This window comes from Lissotriton vulgaris, chromosome 9, assembly GCF_964263255.1.
Source record: "Lissotriton vulgaris chromosome 9, aLisVul1.2, whole genome shotgun sequence".
Lineage (NCBI taxonomy): Eukaryota > Metazoa > Chordata > Amphibia > Caudata > Salamandridae > Lissotriton > Lissotriton vulgaris.
This window is the reverse complement of record NC_141697.1, coordinates 1040449363-1040468438: the sequence shown is the minus strand read 5'-3', so window position 1 is coordinate 1040468438 and position 19076 is coordinate 1040449363. Positions and strand designations below refer to the sequence as shown.

The 19076-nt window shown below is 44.4% G+C and overlaps 1 protein-coding gene across 2 annotated transcripts in view; it reads left to right on the top strand.

Moving 5' to 3' along the window:
- ATG7 (autophagy related 7) overlaps nt 1-19076 on the top strand; it is a 1270091-nt gene that overhangs the window by 525436 nt on the left and 725579 nt on the right. For both annotated transcript variants that reach the window (XM_086938958.1, XM_086938957.1), the window contains exon 18: nt 14838-14913. In XM_086938958.1, coding sequence (XP_086795084.1) covers nt 14838-14913 — 76 coding nt within the window. The remainder of the gene's footprint in view (nt 1-14837; nt 14914-19076) is intronic.

The following is a 19076-nucleotide window of genomic DNA, read 5'->3' as shown; positions in this document are numbered from 1 at the left end:
ATAGGTTCCACACCAGTTATAGTTAGGAATTAGCATTTAAAAAAACCTATTAAATTCACTGAAAAAAACCATAGGTTTCACACCAGTTATAGTTAGCTGGAAATTTTACTGACATAAAAACATTAAAATTCCCACGTTATAGTTAGTTGGACTCACTATAACTTGCGCGCCTGCAATGCACTGCTGATGACGTCACATATTACATCACTCATGACATCACTGATGACACCATCCTTGTGACAGAGTGACAGGCCTCCTTTCAGTGTAATGTAACCCTTAAAACACATATTCGAAAATAGAAATTAACATTTTCAAAAAAATTGAGATATCCATACCAGTTATAACAACCAATTCAGTAATACCACCATCTATATACACATCCACTCATTCACCAACAGTTCTATATAGTCACTCATACATATACTCACTCATCATATGTAGTGATACACCAATACATCTTGTTACACACCAACAGTCATCCAAAAGTTACTCACACACATACTCACACATGCAAATAAACTATTGAACATCCATTTATTTGCATATACAACTATACACACAGTACCACCTTACTCCTAAGGAAACTTACACATACTTACTCTCTTAAACAATCACTTATAGAAACACATACTTATTTAAACGGGAACTCTTACGATCTCTCACTCTCACATATACTCACTTATATACATCAATACTCACATATACTAGATTAAAACATATATCGTTACTGATAAAGACACAAGTGAGACAGTCATTCACTCACTAACACACACATATACACACTCATCCACCCTTACAATCCTACACATATGCTGTCTTCAAAACACATACAAACAGTGAGTCAGTCATTGATGCATCTATGTGCTAAGTAATACCCCACCAAACCATACAGACACTCATACTGATACTAAAAAAATCTAATAACCCATATACACACACATATAGGTACTCACCAACCCATGCAGCCACTTATACACAAAGTGAAACACTGATACATATATTTAAAAATTACTCGCTAATATTTGTATTCACTAAGATACACTTAATAAGCCAGTTTACCGATCAATTTTTTTTTTTTAAACATCCATTTAGACACTTATTTAAACATTTATTCTGGTTTTTTCAGTGAATATATATATATATATATATATATATATATATATATATATATATATATATATATATATATATATATATATATATATATATATATATATGTTAGAACTGGCTATTTCTGGTAGGCTAAGGCTGACGCCAAAGCCAGGCAGAAACCACCAATCTAGTCAGGGCAAGGAAGTCACACGCCAAGATAACCCCTGCTCACCCCCTTGGTAGCTTGGTAGCTTGGCACGAGCAGTCTAGGCTAAACTCGGAGGCAATGTGTAAAGCATTTGCGTCAGCGCACAATAGCAACAACATACTAGGTACACCACAAAAGAGACTCCACACAAGGTTATTATAAAAATACCTTTTGTATTGTAAAAGCACATCAGATAAAATCACACATATACATGGTGCCAATTGGCACGGGCAATATTCACATGGGATTATTCACAAGACAGGGCCACAAGGGCCACTGTCACAATCAGCACTTTAGTAGTAATGAAATACTATCAGAACTTAGACTAAAAGAGTATCAAATCACTGTAGCACAAAGTAACAGTTATGAATCACATCCAGTAACTACTGGGAACAGGTAAGTACACACTACGCAACCCTAAACACCTTAGGACCATGTCACGCAGGTACCCAGGACCTCACTAGGACCACCTGTACTAGAAAGAACAACCACCTAAGGATGAAATCCACTTAGGGGTATAACTCAGAACACACTACCCATGATGCACGAATATACATTCAGAGGAGTAGTAAAGAAAGAAAACACATGATGTATAGACCTACACATTCAGCGGTGTTAAGGACAGAGCACATGATGTAATCACAATACATTCAGGGGTGCAGCGCAAGAAGACACATGATGACTAAACATTCAGAGGTGCAGCGCATGAAAAGAAAGACACATAATGCATCAAACATTCAGAGGTGTCAAGAGTAAAGCAATAGCGCAAAAATCACATGAGGCCTAAAAACCTTCAGAGGTGCAGGAATAACACATGATGCAAAAGATCACATTCAGAGGTGCAATAACCATACCATTGCGCAAACTCACATAAGCCACTACCTGTGGCAGTCCCTAGGCCAATGGCCTTGTTGGGGCTCAGACGCCCTGAGTCTCAGTGTCAGGGTGCGCTGCCATGCAGCGCCAGTCTCAAAGTACCAAAAAGCCTAAACGTGGCAGGTGCCCACAAAGTGCTGGGCACCTGTGTACAAAAAGCTGTGGCAGGGCTCTCAGTAGCCCCTAGACCAAATCTGCGCCACCTGAGCCACACAGGCTCTCAAAACAAACACTGAGCCAAACGTTGGAGCCCTCAGGCTCTGCAGACAATGCCCCCTCGAGCCTTCTCATGGCCTCTCCAAGCGTTGGGGCGACCCACTACCAACCGGGGCCGCCCTTGAAGCCCTCGTGGTTTTAGACACAACTGGGCCCTTTGGGGACGGGCAACGACAATATGCCCCGATATGCCCCGAGCCCTCTTGCTCTCCAACAACAATGCGGCCGACTCGGGGGCCTCTCAATCGATAATGGCCCCCGGGCCTCTCAGGCTCTATATTGTAACTGTCCCTGGAGCCTCGCAGGCTCCCCAGTTCCAAAACGTGGCCCCTTCGGTGGAGCGGCCCCCTATCAGGCGGGGGCCACTCAAGAACTAATGCGGGTGCGCTCCCGCACCCACGGGGACTCCCACTGATCTCCCCTTGGTGCTCCCTCCTCCCCCGCCTTCTCCTCAGCAGCGTCACTCACCAGCTGCTTCACCAGGGCGGGGGTTCGCACCACGCTTCACCCGGTCCCCCATCTCGGGACCGGGACTTCGGGAAGTGGAGCCCTCATGGCTCCAGGCTCCTTGCTCCTCTCTCGGCGCACAGCACCTCCGGTCTCCCACTTCACACGGGAGACCGGTAACACAGCCACAGGCTTCCCCCAGGCAAGGGGGGGGAAGCGGAAGTAACTTCCTCCCGGCCTCTTCTCTTCCCGGGCCCGGCGGTGATCACGAGCGATGGGCCAATCCCATCGCGGCTCTTGCGGCGAGCCTCCCAGTGACGTCGGAGCCTCTGCGGGACAGGCAGCCAATCCCAGCGCGACTCTCGGGGGCAGGCCTCTTGCAACGGCCAATCGGAGCGCGGCTCCTGTCGGCGAGGGACCAATCGGGTCCCGGCCCCTTCGTTCTCCTCTCCTCGGCTCCTGATCGCCTTCAGGCCCCCGGGCCGCAGCGGTGACAAAACGGGGCAATGCCGGGTTGGCACCGGCCTCCATTAAATGCAGAATAAAAGCGCTACTAAGCGCTTGGGCCAGATAAAGCGCTCCAAAGCGCTAAACACGATCCACAGCGCTACGGAGCAGGAAAAGCGCTCCTAAGCGCTACAAAGTCCAGAGAAGGCGCTCTCAAGCGCTTGGGGGAAATGAAGCGCCCCAGAGCTCTAGACAGCAGGCAGAGCGCTCCCAGGCGCTCAGGGGGAAGCACAGCGCCTCCAGGCGCTAGAAATCAACTCCAGCGCTCTCCCCAGGAAAAGGCAGCTTCTCCATGCTGCCAAGGTCCCAGAGCTTCCCCAGGGGCAAAGCCAAGTCCCCCCTTCAGCCCAGGCAGGGCAGAAGGGTCCCCCAGGAGTCCAGGAATCCAGGCACCCAGGGGCTGGGCAGCGCCCACCCCTGGTAGATCCAAGTCAGCCACAAGAGCTAGAACAAGAACAAGTTGGAAGGAGACTCATCCCCTTCTTATACCCAGAAATGCCTTTGAAGTACTTCGTGCAAGGGACCCCCAGTGCTGGAATGTTTCTGGTTTACGTCTTTCCTGACAGCTTCAGGGCCAGAGGTGACAGTGGGCTGTCAGGATGGAGAGCCAGCAGGGTGGGCGGCAGGCACAGCCCGGCACCACCAGACGCTCTTTCCTCCCATCCCTGACAGCAGAGGGGCCTTTCATCCACGGCTGACTCAGACCCCCTCCTCTGGGGCCTTGCAGACCCTGCAGACCCTGTCCTACTCAAACCGGACAGTCCATCCACCAGCAGGTCCAGGCACTCCTGGGCAGACTCACCAGCCAATCACACGCTAGCACCAACTTACACAAATATACCAACTTCCAAAAGTAGTACTTCCAGACTAGGCACAGTCATGCTGCATACATCATTTTGCAGCATTCATTCTCACGAGTTTATACATACCAAACTCGACCCCTGCACTCCCCACACAACAGGAACTACCATGGGCATACATATTCCCCATTCATTCCTATAGGAGGGCAAGTCACTCACTCTTCATACAGAGAGCTCCAGCACTTTACACTGTACCACAGTGAAAAAGTGCGCAGAGGCCTAGAATCACCCACACCAGGTTCCAGAAACAGGCTAGAAAAAAGCAAAAAGTCTAGGGGTGAACCTGCCCAAAGGGCCGGGTCCAACAAATATATATATATATATATATATATATATATATATATATATATATATATATATATATATATATATATATATATATATATATATATATATATATATATATATATATATATATATATATATATATATATATATATATATATATATATATATATATATATATATATATATATATATATATATATATATATATATATATATATATATATATATATATATATATATATAATCTGTTGCCACTGGGTAGTTCTAGTTAGGACCACTTTTTGTTAGGAAATTGATTTTTTCTTTTGTTAATAACTTGTTTGACAAATCTTTTCTAAATTTTTCCCAAAAATGTTTCATTTCCCTCCGCTTCTTCCTCGGGTGATCAGGGTGATCCATCAAACAGGGGCAGAGGAAATGGGGGAAGGGGTCTCAAAACTTGTATCACCTAAGCAATTTTCCAGAGGAAACTGGAGGGAATTCCATCAAATTTGGCAGAAAAGCTAGATCTTGATCCAGACAGCATACTTTTTGTGAGCTGATGAAAATCTATCCAGTAATTTTTGAGAACTTAAAGGTTAAAATGTATGTATTTTTCATGCTGCGGATCTACTGGGGTGGATCTCCGAGCTCTAATGCACACTGTGTTTGACTGACCACAACCTGATGAAAAAGGTATGGTTACCATCTTAATAGTTGAGGACTCTGTGTTTTGTAGAGGATTGAGTAGAGAGTAAATAAGATAGAGGAGTATACTATACAAGATAGGGGACTCCTTAGAGATCTATCCCTTTCTAATTGATAGATTTTACATCAAATTAATTCCTCGTGAACTGAATCCATTATTACGTGGCAATCAATTGGAATGTTTGATATGACTCAGGTACTAGCTGTTGCAGTCTACTTCTCATTGTATATGACCTAGGCAATAGCAGTTGAAGTCTATTTCTCATTTTATAGGAGATTGCATAATGAATGTTATGTAGATACAATATCCTCTTCAATCAGTTTTAGAAAAATTTTAACATCTTAAGAATTTTTTGACTTACCTATATCTTTCGCACCGTTTAACAAATCTTCGAAATTTTCCCAAAAAAGCGTGTTGGTGATTCCTGTTGTTCATTAAAGGTTTCGGGACAATCGGTCAAGCGGGAGCCGAGAAAAAGTGGGGGTCAAAAAGTGTGTTTCCCATGTTAATTCCCATAGCAACTTTGAACATGACTGCAGCCCGAACACCAAATTTGTCAGAAAGCTAGCTTTTCGTCCAAAGATTGTGTTTTTTTTGCTATTTGGTGTAAATCCGTTCAGTAGCTGTTGAGAAATGTAAGGAAATCTAAATTAGGATATCTGGGATCATGGCTAATTTGCGACAATTTTGCGGTTAATTGGGAATGTGCGCACCAACAGGAATGCGGTTATTCACTGGCCGCAACCTGAGCAGAGAGTTTCGGCTACCATCTTACCTCATCGGAAAAGTCTCAGGGGATGAAATCAAAGGGCAGAACTTTGTATAAGGGCTCAGGTTGGATGTGTCCTGCCCTCATTGAAGGCATATAAGCATCTTTCAGGAACTCCACTTGTGTGCATTATGGTGCTAAACAGGGTTTTATTTTACGCACAATATTCGCAAGTTTGTCGCAGCTACCAGTGCACCCTTGTGTAACATTGTGGCTAATTTGCGAATGTCACCAAAAAAAAGAAACAACTATTCACGGACCACTCAGTAACCACTCAGAGGCTCACATAGCCACTCGCAGGCCCACTTAGACACTCACACACCCACTTAAAGACCCACTCAGAAACTCACACATCTACTAAGAGACTCAAACACCCACTCGCAGACCCACTCAGACACTCACACATTCATTCACAGATCCAGTCAGTCATTCATGAACCCACTCACAGACCCACTGAGACACTCATGCACCCAGTCACAGATCCAGTCAGTCAGTCATTCATGCACCCACTCCCAGACTCACACACCCACTCACAGATTCATGCACCAACTCACACACCCTCTCAGTCACTCACACACCCAGTCACAGTCCCATTTAGACCCTCCTGCACTCACTCAAAGATCCACTCAGTCACTCACACACCCACTCACAGACTCATGTACCCACTCACAGACCCAGTCACACACCCACACAACCAATCACACACCAACTCACATACCCATACAGCCACTCACAACCCACAAACCCACTCACACACAAATTCACTTACCTATACAGCCACTCACAGACCCACTCTCAAAGGTTACACGTAGGAAATACAATTTAAAAACCTTTGAAATTTACTGAAAAATACAAAGGTTACATGAACAGTGTAGTTAGGCTCAGATTTCACTCTTACTAAACCAGTGAAATTCAGCAGTTTATTGTTACCTGAGCTAATTATAACTTATGCCCCCGCAATGCACTGCTTATGGTCTCGCATATTACATCACTCATGACATGGTCAGTGACATCACTGATGACATCATTGATGACATTTCAAATGACATCATCCTTAGAACCACTCACACACCCATTTAAATCCTTTACAGCCTCTGATACACCCACACATCCACTCACAGAGCCACACAACTACTGACACACACACGTACTCATACAGCCACTCACACTACCACTAACTCACCTGTATAGCCACTCACCGACCCATACAGCTATTCACACCCCCATGCAGCTACTCACACACCCATACAGCCACTCACACACTCACTCACCCACTCACCCATACAATCACTAGCATACCCACTCACACAGCCACTCACTCATCCATACAGCCCCTCACTTACTCATACAGCTACTAACAGAGCCACTTACTCTCCCATACCGCCACTCACACCACCATTAATTCATCCTTAAAAGCACTTACATACTCATTGTGCATCAATACACTCACTCCTGGACCCACTCACTCTTCTATAAAGCCACTCAAACAAATACTGTGCAAAACAGCCAATCACCTACCCATTTACTTACCCATACACCTAGTCAAACAGCCACTCACCCATAAATAGCTACTCACCCATACATCCACTTACACACCCAGTCACTCACACATAGAGCCATTCACACAGCCACTCAGTCACCCATACAGCCACTTACAAACACAATCATCCACCCGTATAGCCATTCACACAGCCACTCACGCGCACACACACACCAACACACACCCACACACAGTCACTCACTCACTCACCCAAGCGGCTATTCACACACTCACTTGTTCACCAATACAGGCACTCAGACTCCCACTCCGATACAGTCACAGTGCCAATCAGATGACATATAATAGAAACAGTATCACTCAGTGGTAGTACAAAAACAATAATAACTTAACTAAGACAGTAGCTTAGTATATATCCTTAACTCTCAGATACTTTTACGAAACATTTACATTCACTGATGTCACCAGTGATGTCATTTGAGATGTCATCAATGATGTAACTGACCATGTCATGAGTGATGTAATATGTGAGGTCATAAGTAGTGCATTTTTGGTGGGTGTAAATTATAGTTAGCTCAGGTAACTAACTGCTGAAAATCACTGGTTTTGTACCAGTGAAATCTGAGCCTATCAATAACATCTTGTACGATTAAGAACCAAGCCTAACTAGAACGCCCGGTAACCTTTGTTTTTCTCAGTGAATTTCGAAGGTTTTTTTTGCCTCTATTTCCTAACTACTGTAACCTTTGTTTTTTTTCAGTGAAAACATTATATATATATAGTTGTGCACAGGCCGCGCCAATTCTAAAGCCTATTTTAAACAAAAGTTCAAATAAATACCACAATTGTAAGTTCATCTATTCTACATTTTATTACATAGTGGCTCCGATTAATTATCTAAAAAGGAATGAGATTGAAAAGGGCTTGATATGTCTTTTATCTGATGAAATGCTGACCGTGACTTTGCAAAGAATTTCATATTTAATTCATACTTTTAACTTGGGATGTTGTCGGAATCATCTTGAATGATTAATACTAATTTAACATTAGGCTTCAGCCATGATAATCGCTATTCAGGTGCGCTCACAGATGAAACCGTAAGATCATCTCTAGGTGAATGATCTCTATGCATCTTAGGGAAAGTCTCTTCATAATTGTGTTTGACCTCTGAATTTTTGAAAAAGCCTTGTCCTCAGATAGCACAGCAATAAATTAATACAAATGCGCGTTTAATAATCTCCGCTCCGAAAATGTTTCGCATAATCCCTGACTTGCACTCTGACTCTCGAAGACATATGATGAGGAACAGCATCTGCTTCACAGAATGCAGCAGAATTTCTCATGTTCATGCAAATGTTCAAACCCATAAAAGAGAGTGCGATTTAGGGATATAATTATAACAGTTTGTCACTATGAAGCACTATCATTACTAATACACAAACATGGTAAACAATATGCGTTTCTGAGAACAATTGTAGCTCACATAAAAGAAAAAAAACAATCTTAAAATAAGAGTCAAGTGAAGATTTAACTTCGAAATACAATTGTTGTCATGCATCCTGTATAGTTTATTTCTGCCAGCTTCAATTCCTGATTTTTTTTAAAGTAAGAGGGTAAGTGAACACCTCAAAAAATGACATTAATTCTTCAACAGTGTTTAATTTGTGGAACAAAGTAAGTGCTTGGGCCCATTGTCAGTCAGAAGCTCCTCATAATCCCTTAAGGACGGCGTTTTCGCCTCTGGGATTATGATGTTGGATCCAGACAGCCATTCCTTTCCGAAATGTTGGCCTTCCTGCCAGCCTGCCCCTCTCCAGCAGGGAACCTAGCAGTTTAGCAAGACCATGGTGCCCAACACCCTCGCTGCCAAGGTGAGTGTGCCGTTCAGTCTGCCACCCCTGCAGCCTTCCCACTAGGCCTCTTTAGTGTACCCTTACAAGGGTCATAGCCATCCGTTGGGGGGAAAAACCCAGCTATTCTATTGAGGTTGGCAGGAGATCACATCTGACAGATGGGTACTGCAAATGTTCTGAAAAGGTTATGCCCTACCCTTCCTTCCTTCCCCACCGCAACACCCTCCATCACTCCAGCAAATGACGGAGGATCATCCCTAAACTTTCTGGCAGGAAGTGCAAGCCCTTTTGGATAAAGGGGCTGTTGAGATGGTGCCGGGGGCAGAAGTCGGGAATTGTTGCTATTACCACTACTTTCTGGTGCTAAAGAGTGATGGAGGTCTTTGGCCTATTCTAGATCTACGCTCTCTCAATCCCTTCCTCCTGAGAAGAAATTCAAAATGCTTACCCTTGCTCATGTTTTGTCAGCTCTTGACCCTGTAGATTGGATAGGGGTGTTGGATCTGAAGGATGCCTAATTCCATATTCTTGTCCTGTGGTTTGTGGTGGGACAGGATCATTGTCAGTTCTCTGTGCTCCCCTTTGGTCTCACCAGTGTCTCTTGGGTGTTCTAAAAATTGATGGCGGTGGAGGCAGCACACCTTCAGAGGTGAGGGGTTCCAGTTTTCCACCACCTCGATGACTGGCTGTTGAAGGCAGGCTCACCCCAGCAGTCAACCACCTCCTGACTAGGGTGAACTGTAGGAAAGTGCCCCTTTTTGCATGGTTAGCCCCGCTTTTTGCCTGACCTCTGATGCAACCAGAGTTGATGTGCCCAAGGGTCCCTGCCAATCAGGTTCCCAGGGCATATGTTATTTCCCAAAACTGTACCTTTGTACCCACAATTGCTACATCCCTGGCCACAGGTAAGCCCCTTGTTAAAGGTACCATGGGTACCAAAGCCACGGGGACCAGAGAAGGCTTCTAAGGGCTGCAGCTTTTATTGTGCCACCCTTAGAGGCCTTGTATCTTAACACCCACACACTGCCATTGCAGGCTGTGTTTTGGGGCAGAGAAAAGTGAAGAGTCAACTTGGCACACATCCCTGTGTGCCGTGCCTACAACCCGCAGCCTGAAGCCTAGGTAAGACACCCTCCGGCAGGGTGCACTAGCCCTCCGGTGAGGGTATAGTGGCATGAGCAGTGTACCCCTACAGAGTCTAAGGCCATTCTTAGACATTGTAAGTGTAGTATACGGTGAGGGAGTTGATCATTATGAACTTCACAGCTCCATAATGGCTTTAATAAAACCTGGGAAGTTTGTTAGCAAACGTTTCAGCACAATGAACCCACAATGATGCCAGTGTGGTATTTATTGTAAAATGCACTAACAGGGCATCTTAGAGATGCCTCCTGAAAACCGACCAGCCCTGGGGTGGTATTTGAATGGCTGCCCGCTATTTGCCACCACCAGACAGGTTTCTAAACCCCTGAGTAGAGATCCTCCACTCTCTGGGTCCAGAAACAAAACCCATCCTGGGCAGAGGTGCCATGCCTCCTCCCCAGGCGGGGCTGGGTCCAAAAATGTGAAGCTTCAAAGGCCTGCCGCCTTTTGAAACTGTCCCTGCCTTTTGCTGCCCCAGGCAACTGGCTCCTACCTGTTCAACCCCCCCCCCCCCCTTGGGACAGGAGAATCGAAGGGAAAAACAAGCTAGGAAGAGAGGTGTACCCGCCTTTGCCAACCCCACCCCACCCCTCAGGTGAGGGAGGATAGGTGAAGCACACATCGCAGAAGATGTGGAGACTCAGCCAATTAGGGAGAGCTCATGCTGGAGGGTGCAATATTATGGGGTGTACCCACCTTAAGGAAGGGACCCATTGGTCTTGACCGGCACACCCCTTTTAACCCCCTAAATCTAGTATTATGGGGCCACCCTGAACATTGCCTCCTCCGTTTCGAGGAAGAAAGAATGAGAACCAATGAGCTGTGCTGACCCAGGAAGAAGAGGAGGACACCAACTGTTTTGGCCCCAGGCCTACCGGCCTGTCCCGTCTACGACCTGCCTACAGCAAGGACCCCAGCAAGTCCAGCAGCCAGCAACCCTCAGAGCCCAGAGGACCTGCTGTGCAAACCACTTACAGACTCTGTCTCCCGAGGCCACCAGAATTACTCAAGCCAAGACTCACCCACAGAATCCAGATTCCGGCGACTTTGCGATTCTGCACCACTCTGCAGCTGATGCCCACAGCCTGAGTTTGAGTGGCCCAACATCACGAGGAAGTCTTCCCAGAGATCCTGATCTGGGAGCTGGTGATTCCTGACCTCCTTCAAGCTTCGAGATGGTACCTGCAGCCTCAACCTGAAGGGTCCCCCTGACTGTGGCCGTAGCTGGTAAGAAAACCAGACGCCCAAAGACACACCTGCACTTTGCCACCCCATGGCCTTGGGTGGCCCAACCGATGGTGTCCAGGCATACCCCAAGAACCCAACTCATCTCTTCGGCTGGTAGTCGCCTTCAGGAAATCTCCCTGCCCGAGCCTGCGGCATCTTTGACTAACCGAAGGTCTCCATTGAGAATCACAGGGTCCCTAACATCTCCTTGGCACCCTGCACCCGGCAGCCCCTATGCATCTGGTGGTTCAGCTCCTGTGCTGATTGTTGGCCCCTGCCATGCTGACCTTAACCTCTGGAGCTTTGCTCCCACACTCAAGTAGCCTGCTTGTGAGCAGTCCCTAACTGATAGCCCCATTGCCTAATATTGCCTACAACCCACAACAACCAGCGAGCGATGGGGTCACAGATCCTGTGCCGGGAGGCCCTACACCTCTGGATATGGCTGGCCCACCAAGGAAAAGTCCTGGTGTGGCAGGATCATTGAATACCAGGCAGCCAAGCTCAGCAGTCGCTGCCTAGTGGATCATAAGTGGCGATTACACCGGCATGGTGTGCAAGGTCTCTTCCACAAATGAGGAGAACCTTGGCTCGATCTGTTTGCCACTGCTGAGAATGCTCATTGACCACACTTCTCCGTGTTGGAGTTTCCAAGACATCTGGGAGACGTGCTTTAACTCAAATTGAAGGCAGGACTCTTGTACATTTTCTTGCTGATACCACTCCTGCCCGAGTTCTCATGAAGATCATGACAGAACCGGCTCATGACACCCTAGTTTCTCCAGATTGAACACGAAAAGGTTGGTTTCAAGAACTCCTGGACTTGAGCATTTGTCCTTTCGTCAGGTTTCCCCTCCTGTAGGACCTGCTGTCGCAGCAACCGGACATGGTTCTGCGTCCGGGACTTTGCGCCACCACTCTCAAGTGTGGAGATTGAGTAGTGACAGCTGAACACTTTTGACCTTTGCCCGTAAGTGATGGATGTCATCTTGGCTGCCAGGTGTCCATCAGCGGAAACTGTATATGTCTGTCGTTGGGACAAATTTGCAGTTTGACATGGCCAGCTGCTGTGACTTGTTCCACATCCTCTGAATGTTTCCTTCTCTTGAAGCCTCCTAGGTGAGTATATGGTCTTAGCTCCTCTGTTACAGCCCCTTTCTGGCTCCCCCTCACCCCACCACCCTTCACGATACCTCTGACCTCCTGTACTTCCCCACCCACAAACCTAAGTGGGTTGTTGCCCCCTCGCTGTGGTGAAGCTTTCCATCCTCCAATACTGGTCCCAGCAAGCTATGCCTACCGTTGTGAATGGCACTTTGAATGTAATTGCATTGATGCTCATGAACTGGCGATGTACGAAGTCAATCACAACCTGGATGCCTTTGAGGCAAACTAGGGTCCTTTTCTTGCTGCTGTTAGGCGTGATCTGCCCTGAGGAGGTTGGCGACCCCACTCCCGGTAGTGCCCCAAATCCCTTGGTTGAATCTTACCTGGTTTTCCCAGCACCCGGGTGATGTCATCACTGTCCTCAGTTCATTATCCTATCCTGTGGTCGTTACCTCTCCTGAGGTCTCCCCTTCGGGTGCCCACATGATATTCTTTACTGTTTCTGTAGCACCTCTGGGCCTATGTACCCTACACCCCCCCCTGGATCTGTGGCCTGCTGCTTCCTACCCCTTCGAGCCACCTGCTGCTAGCTGTTATGTAATCATGACCCACTAAATCTGGGGGAGGGAGATGAGCCCTTACACCCCGGTACAGAACACTCCCTATTCAGTTACAAGTGGGGATGTGCTCAGCTCCGCCTCCCTATCCTGTCAGCAGTTGGCCCATTAAGGCACACCTAATCCCTCTATTGTGTGACCATCGGGGAGGAATTCACAAAGTCTAACTGTCAGTTACATCCAGTCATCTGACCCATGACAGGCTACAGGCATAAAAGGACTGACAGTAGAAAAATGTCAAGTTTGTAAAAGCCTCATTTGAGAAATTGTAGTTAAAAAACTGAATTCACCTTTAAACCGGGTTTTCATTACAATTCCAAGGACACCAAACACGACATAGCTACCTGCTCCTAATTTGAAATTATAATTTATTAAATGTAATAAGATATCCCTACTGTTACCCTATGGGAGGGGTAGGCCTCACAGTAGTAAAAAAAAATGTTTTATACGTTTTTAACTACCAGGCCATGTAAAACTTAAAAGTACATGTCCAACCTTTTAGTTACACTGCACCCTGTCCGATAGGCTACCAAGGGCCTACCTTCGGGGTGGCCTATATGAGAAAAAAATAGGAAGTTTAAGATTTGGCAAGGAGGTTTTAATGCCAAGTCAACATGGCATTTTAAAACTGCATTCCAGCTGCAGTAGCAGGCCTTGGAACTTTTTTAAGGTGCTACTTAAGTGGGTGGCACAATGTGGGCTGCAGGTCCACTAGTAACATTTCATTTACAGACCCAGGGTATATAGTATACCACTCTACATTAGACTTATAATTGAATTAAATATGCCAAATGGGTACAAGTCGATTTAACCAGCATGTTTTAGGGAAGTGAGCACACGCACTTTAGCATTGGTTAGCAGAGATAAAGTGCACAGAGTCCTAAGGCCAACAAAAATAAGTTCATCAAAATGGAGGAGGAAAGGCAAACTGTTTGGGGGAAGACCATCCTAAGGCTGACAGGTCTAACCTCTCTACTCAAATTGTTGGCAAGATTTAAGTTAACATGCCCTGTCCCTATCCAGGGGATATTGCCAAATTCGAGTGCCTTTGTCATAGGAACACCACTGTAAGGATCTTGGTCCTATTCTTTATTACTGTAACACTTTACAACATACAGTTCTGTTTGTCTCGTACAAGGGTACATAGCAATAGAATCTGAGACGTACCAAACTTGTGTTACAATATGGGGCAGAAACTAACACTGTCAAATTCTCAATATATTTAAAAATACCAGAACTTAATGTCCCTCTCCTTTTCACTTGCTATTCTTCCTGGTTTTACTACATACTATTTTTACCAAGTCTGTCTCATACACTGTTGTGCTACCATGTGGCTAGATCCAAATGACGTACATCTGTTGATTAAGTAATAAAACATTTACCGCCTAACATCCTTGTGCATAATGAACTATTTTTAATTCATTGTGTTTGGTTTTTGCAGAGGCTATGCAGTAGCCAGCAGTAGTGATGACAGGATGAATGAACCTCCAACTTCTCTTGGACTTGTGCCTCATCAGGTAAGACTTTTAAGTTTTTTGTGTAGCACATGGGAGTGCCTGTTTGTGCATAACTTGAATATAACTTTATATTTGTATATGTTTGTATTCTTTATTTTGGAGTTAATTGTTATAATTGTATCAGTCACCTTTTAAAATATCACCAAAGACATAATGTTTTAGAAGTGGATGGTTTATTTTGAACTAGTAATTGATTTGTACGAGCACTGTGTGAACTGATCCACTTCTCTCAGCACATGATTTATGTTCTCTTGTTCTCACAGGTTTACTTACCTATTTTCTCTCTTAGAAGTACTAGAGTGCCCGCTATTGGGTATGTTTGGGCCATAGGGGTTGATTCTCAAGTTTTTATTTCAAAACACATACAGGATGCTTAAAGATCTATCTCGGATGTCCCTCACACGTACTGTAAGCAATTTCATCTTATGACAATGATAACATCCAAATTGTTTAAAGTATTTCTTAAAGCCCTCTAAATATGTGTTTCAAAATTGTGTTTATATGTCTGTGCTAGAGCACAGGTGTGTGGAAATTGGTTGGGACATATTGTGTTGGCTCATGGAACTCCATGTATGCAGATATGTCATTTTTAGGTCTTGCTTACCAGACACCACAGGCTGTATGGTTGTCAAAGACCTATTGTGGACTTACAGTGGGCTTAGAGCCTACCATCGCTTACCATTGATTAGCTTTATTGTCACTTGCATTACCATCTTTATAATTCTTTCGATTGGCTGACTCTTATCCTTCCATTGCTCACATTCAGGGAACTACTTTTTTCTTTTTCATAATCGGTATCAACAATGCTCACTGACTTTATCTTGCTCATTCTAGCTCAGTACTGAAACTTGCTAATGTAGTAAGCATTCTAACTTAGTGAGCCTTTTAAGTTCACGGCTGTCATCAACTATGCTTTTCGATCTGCACTTTGTCTTTCTTGACTATTTTAACTAAGCCCTATGCACAAAACACTTTCTTAGTGAGCCTCAAGATCATGGATGCAATTGTTATCAATATCGCTACTTGATTGTACCCGGTTTATGTCAGCCCAGTTTAGTGAAGCTCTTGCTAATGCACTAATCGCTTTGTTAGTGCTCCTCTACCGATTTTATATAGCACTTTGTCCACCTCAACCTACCAAATCGCAAACCTCCAATGCGCTAATGTACTTATACCTAGTACATTTTTAAGAGCATGGAAACAATTTTTTTACAACGCCCGTGATTGCCCCTTGTTCAATTTAGTGCTGTTGCGCTCTTAGTAAACGCACCAAACATTTTAAAGTGTTTTTGTTTTAATATCATAATCAAAACGGTCAAGGTCTATGCTTTGTATTACACTTTGTCTATCCTAACTTTAGTTTATATTGTAATACATCTGCTAACGCACTAAACACTTTATCATTGTGTATCTGTCAGATCTTGGATATAACAGTGATTGACAAGAAGAAGTGTTTTTCTTTTTAATTGTTTTAATTGTAAGTTTTGATTAACTTAATACAAACATTTATTTTTTTCCATTCATCACTCCAGGAAACTGCATGTGTTTTCTAGCTCTCTCCCTCCTATGCTGCTTCCTCCCCATGAACCCCCCCCCCCCCCAAGGCATTTTGTTGCCTCATTACCCCTCCCCTGTCTGTAAAAGCTCAACAGCAGGGTTACTTTTGCTGGGGCATGACTGAACACTTACTACAACAAAAGGTATCCAGGAGTCACAACCAAGTGTTTTTACTCTAGACTGACCATCATATGACTTACAGGTTAGATTGTGAATTGAATATTGTTCATGTGTGAAAACCATTCAACTACTCATACGCTCAACATGCAACCAAGGTAGGAATTTTTCCCATCAGTTGCCGTTCTGTACCACCACTATCACATCATTTGGGTCCTCCTTACCCAGGAGTTAGTACTAGAGAACAGTCACACTGTGTAGAGTGTGAAGACTGTGTGAGTGAGGAGACTGATGTTATTTGTTTCGCTGGGTGGTATCGGTATGGTGTTGAAATGATAGTTACAACTGAAAGGAAGCAGTGCAGTGAAAAAGAGTGGTAGTGAGTAAAATTAGGTGGAACTGAGTAGAATAAGTGCTTTATTAGTTTCTCTCAGACCCCCAAGTCTAAAAACAGGTGAACAGTGAGGAGTAGATTTAACAAAATATCTACTAGCAAGTGGTCGACATGTTTCTGCATAAAAACGGAAGTTATCCATATGCATTCATCAGGACCTAGATGTTGCTACTGCTTGCATAATTTAGTGATAAGGAACTAAAGAATAAAAGGGAAAAATTTCACCTGGGTGTCAGGTGTTGATTCTCCACCACAATCTAGGAAAGTCATATGAATAAGGAAAAAGAAAAGAGAAAAACGAGAAAAACAACATTTGTCAAAGAATGCACTCCCAAGTTGCGCTATTCCTGTGATCATGTATATACAGTTTAATCGACATGATAACACTCACCCAGTATTTGTGGGGATGGCGCCTCACCTCACCTGGCTGCAGCTCAGGTAAATAAGGAGCACCGCTCTGTTAGCAAAATACAATTATAGAGACACTCAACCGATTCAGTAAACCAAGGCAAGAGATGCTGATTTTTATATTTAAACAATGAAAAAGGTAAGTCTATTTGTCAAGATACTTTACTAGTAGTACAGGTAAAAGACTTAGTAGGTGAAAAATTCTCGTTACGAGTATTTAAATGTGTAACCGCTATATCCCTTGCCACGTATACACACAAGACCCGGTAGGGGCGTTTTCTAGTGACACGCTCGGGCGTTTAGGGTTAGAAAGCCCCAAGATCGTATTGAGGCATTATCGTATATGTGGCCGGCATCACTGCCAGTAAAGACCTCTCACACACTCACCTCTCCGTCGGTGTCTCCCAACGTCCCTCTGGGCTATTCTGGGGAGGCACCGAACGAGAGAAAAGGGCGGGTATATCAATGACGCTTAACAAGCAGGTGTGGTGTGTTCTGGGAATCTTAGTTTCCTTTCAAAGAAGCAGAAAAAAGTCAGTTATACTAGATTTCAGTTATTTTATATTTTGTTGTAAAAGAAAGGATCTCTCTTTCAATAGGGTATCGCAGGTGGTGCAGCGATATAACGATATAATTCCACCCATTTGTTTACGGACAGGATCGGACCCCGTTATAGTGACATCCAAGGTATCGGTTCATTGAGACCCTCCTTGTCACTGTTTAGTTTATAGACCCATTTCTGTTCGATTCTAAACAGAAACTTGCCTATATCAGGACAGTGGTCCGGTATGGTAGGCTGTTCCAATATGGTCCATGTGAAGTCACTAGGACCGTGTCCCTTTTGCAAGAAATGAGCTGTTAAGCGTGTCGCTTGTTTGCGGCATCGGACAGTACTCTTATGTTCACCAATTCTTATTTTCGTTTTTCGAGTTGTCATGCCCACGTATCTCTTAGGGCATGGGCAAGTGATCATATAGATGGTGTTCTCACTATTGCAATTGGTGAATTTGCGCTGTTGCCATGGGCGCATGGTTCCGATGTCAACACTAGTGGACTTAGTTGTTTGGGGACATGAGTGTCGTAAAACGAGCCCTTACACCCTCATTTATATAGTGTGTTTTGTGCATGACTGAACACGCCTGCTTTTGCTTTAGCCCACATATTGCTTGAAAGCACAAACTTTGGAACACAACGGCTTTTATGGTGTTGAGAGAGGAGCCATCTGCTGCTGGAAGCTCATAAATCCGCTCCCTGACCTACTGCAGAATATTAAATGGCTGAATCCTTTGTAAAGTAAATCATACATTGGCAATCATTTCTATTCGCATTCTGACTCTACCTTATTATTTTACAATTTTGCTCAGAGTTTCCTGAGTGAAAAGCATTGCAAAATAAAACATGCCATTTATAAAGTTTGAAAGCATTTAATTTGAATAGTTTTGAGGTGTCATAAAGTATGTTTGGTTTTCCTCCAGTATTTTTTCAGAACAAGCTTTATTGTCATATCAGGAAGGATTGCAAAGATATTCCACAGTACTCCGAACCCCGCAGGAGCCATGAGCATAAAATCAAGGTACAAAGACTAGCAATCAATGTAGAAGTCAACATTAATCAATTTTGTCGAAGAACCCCCCAATCCCACCACCCCACAGAAACTACCCTCCACCCGGGTCCCCCCCTAACCCCA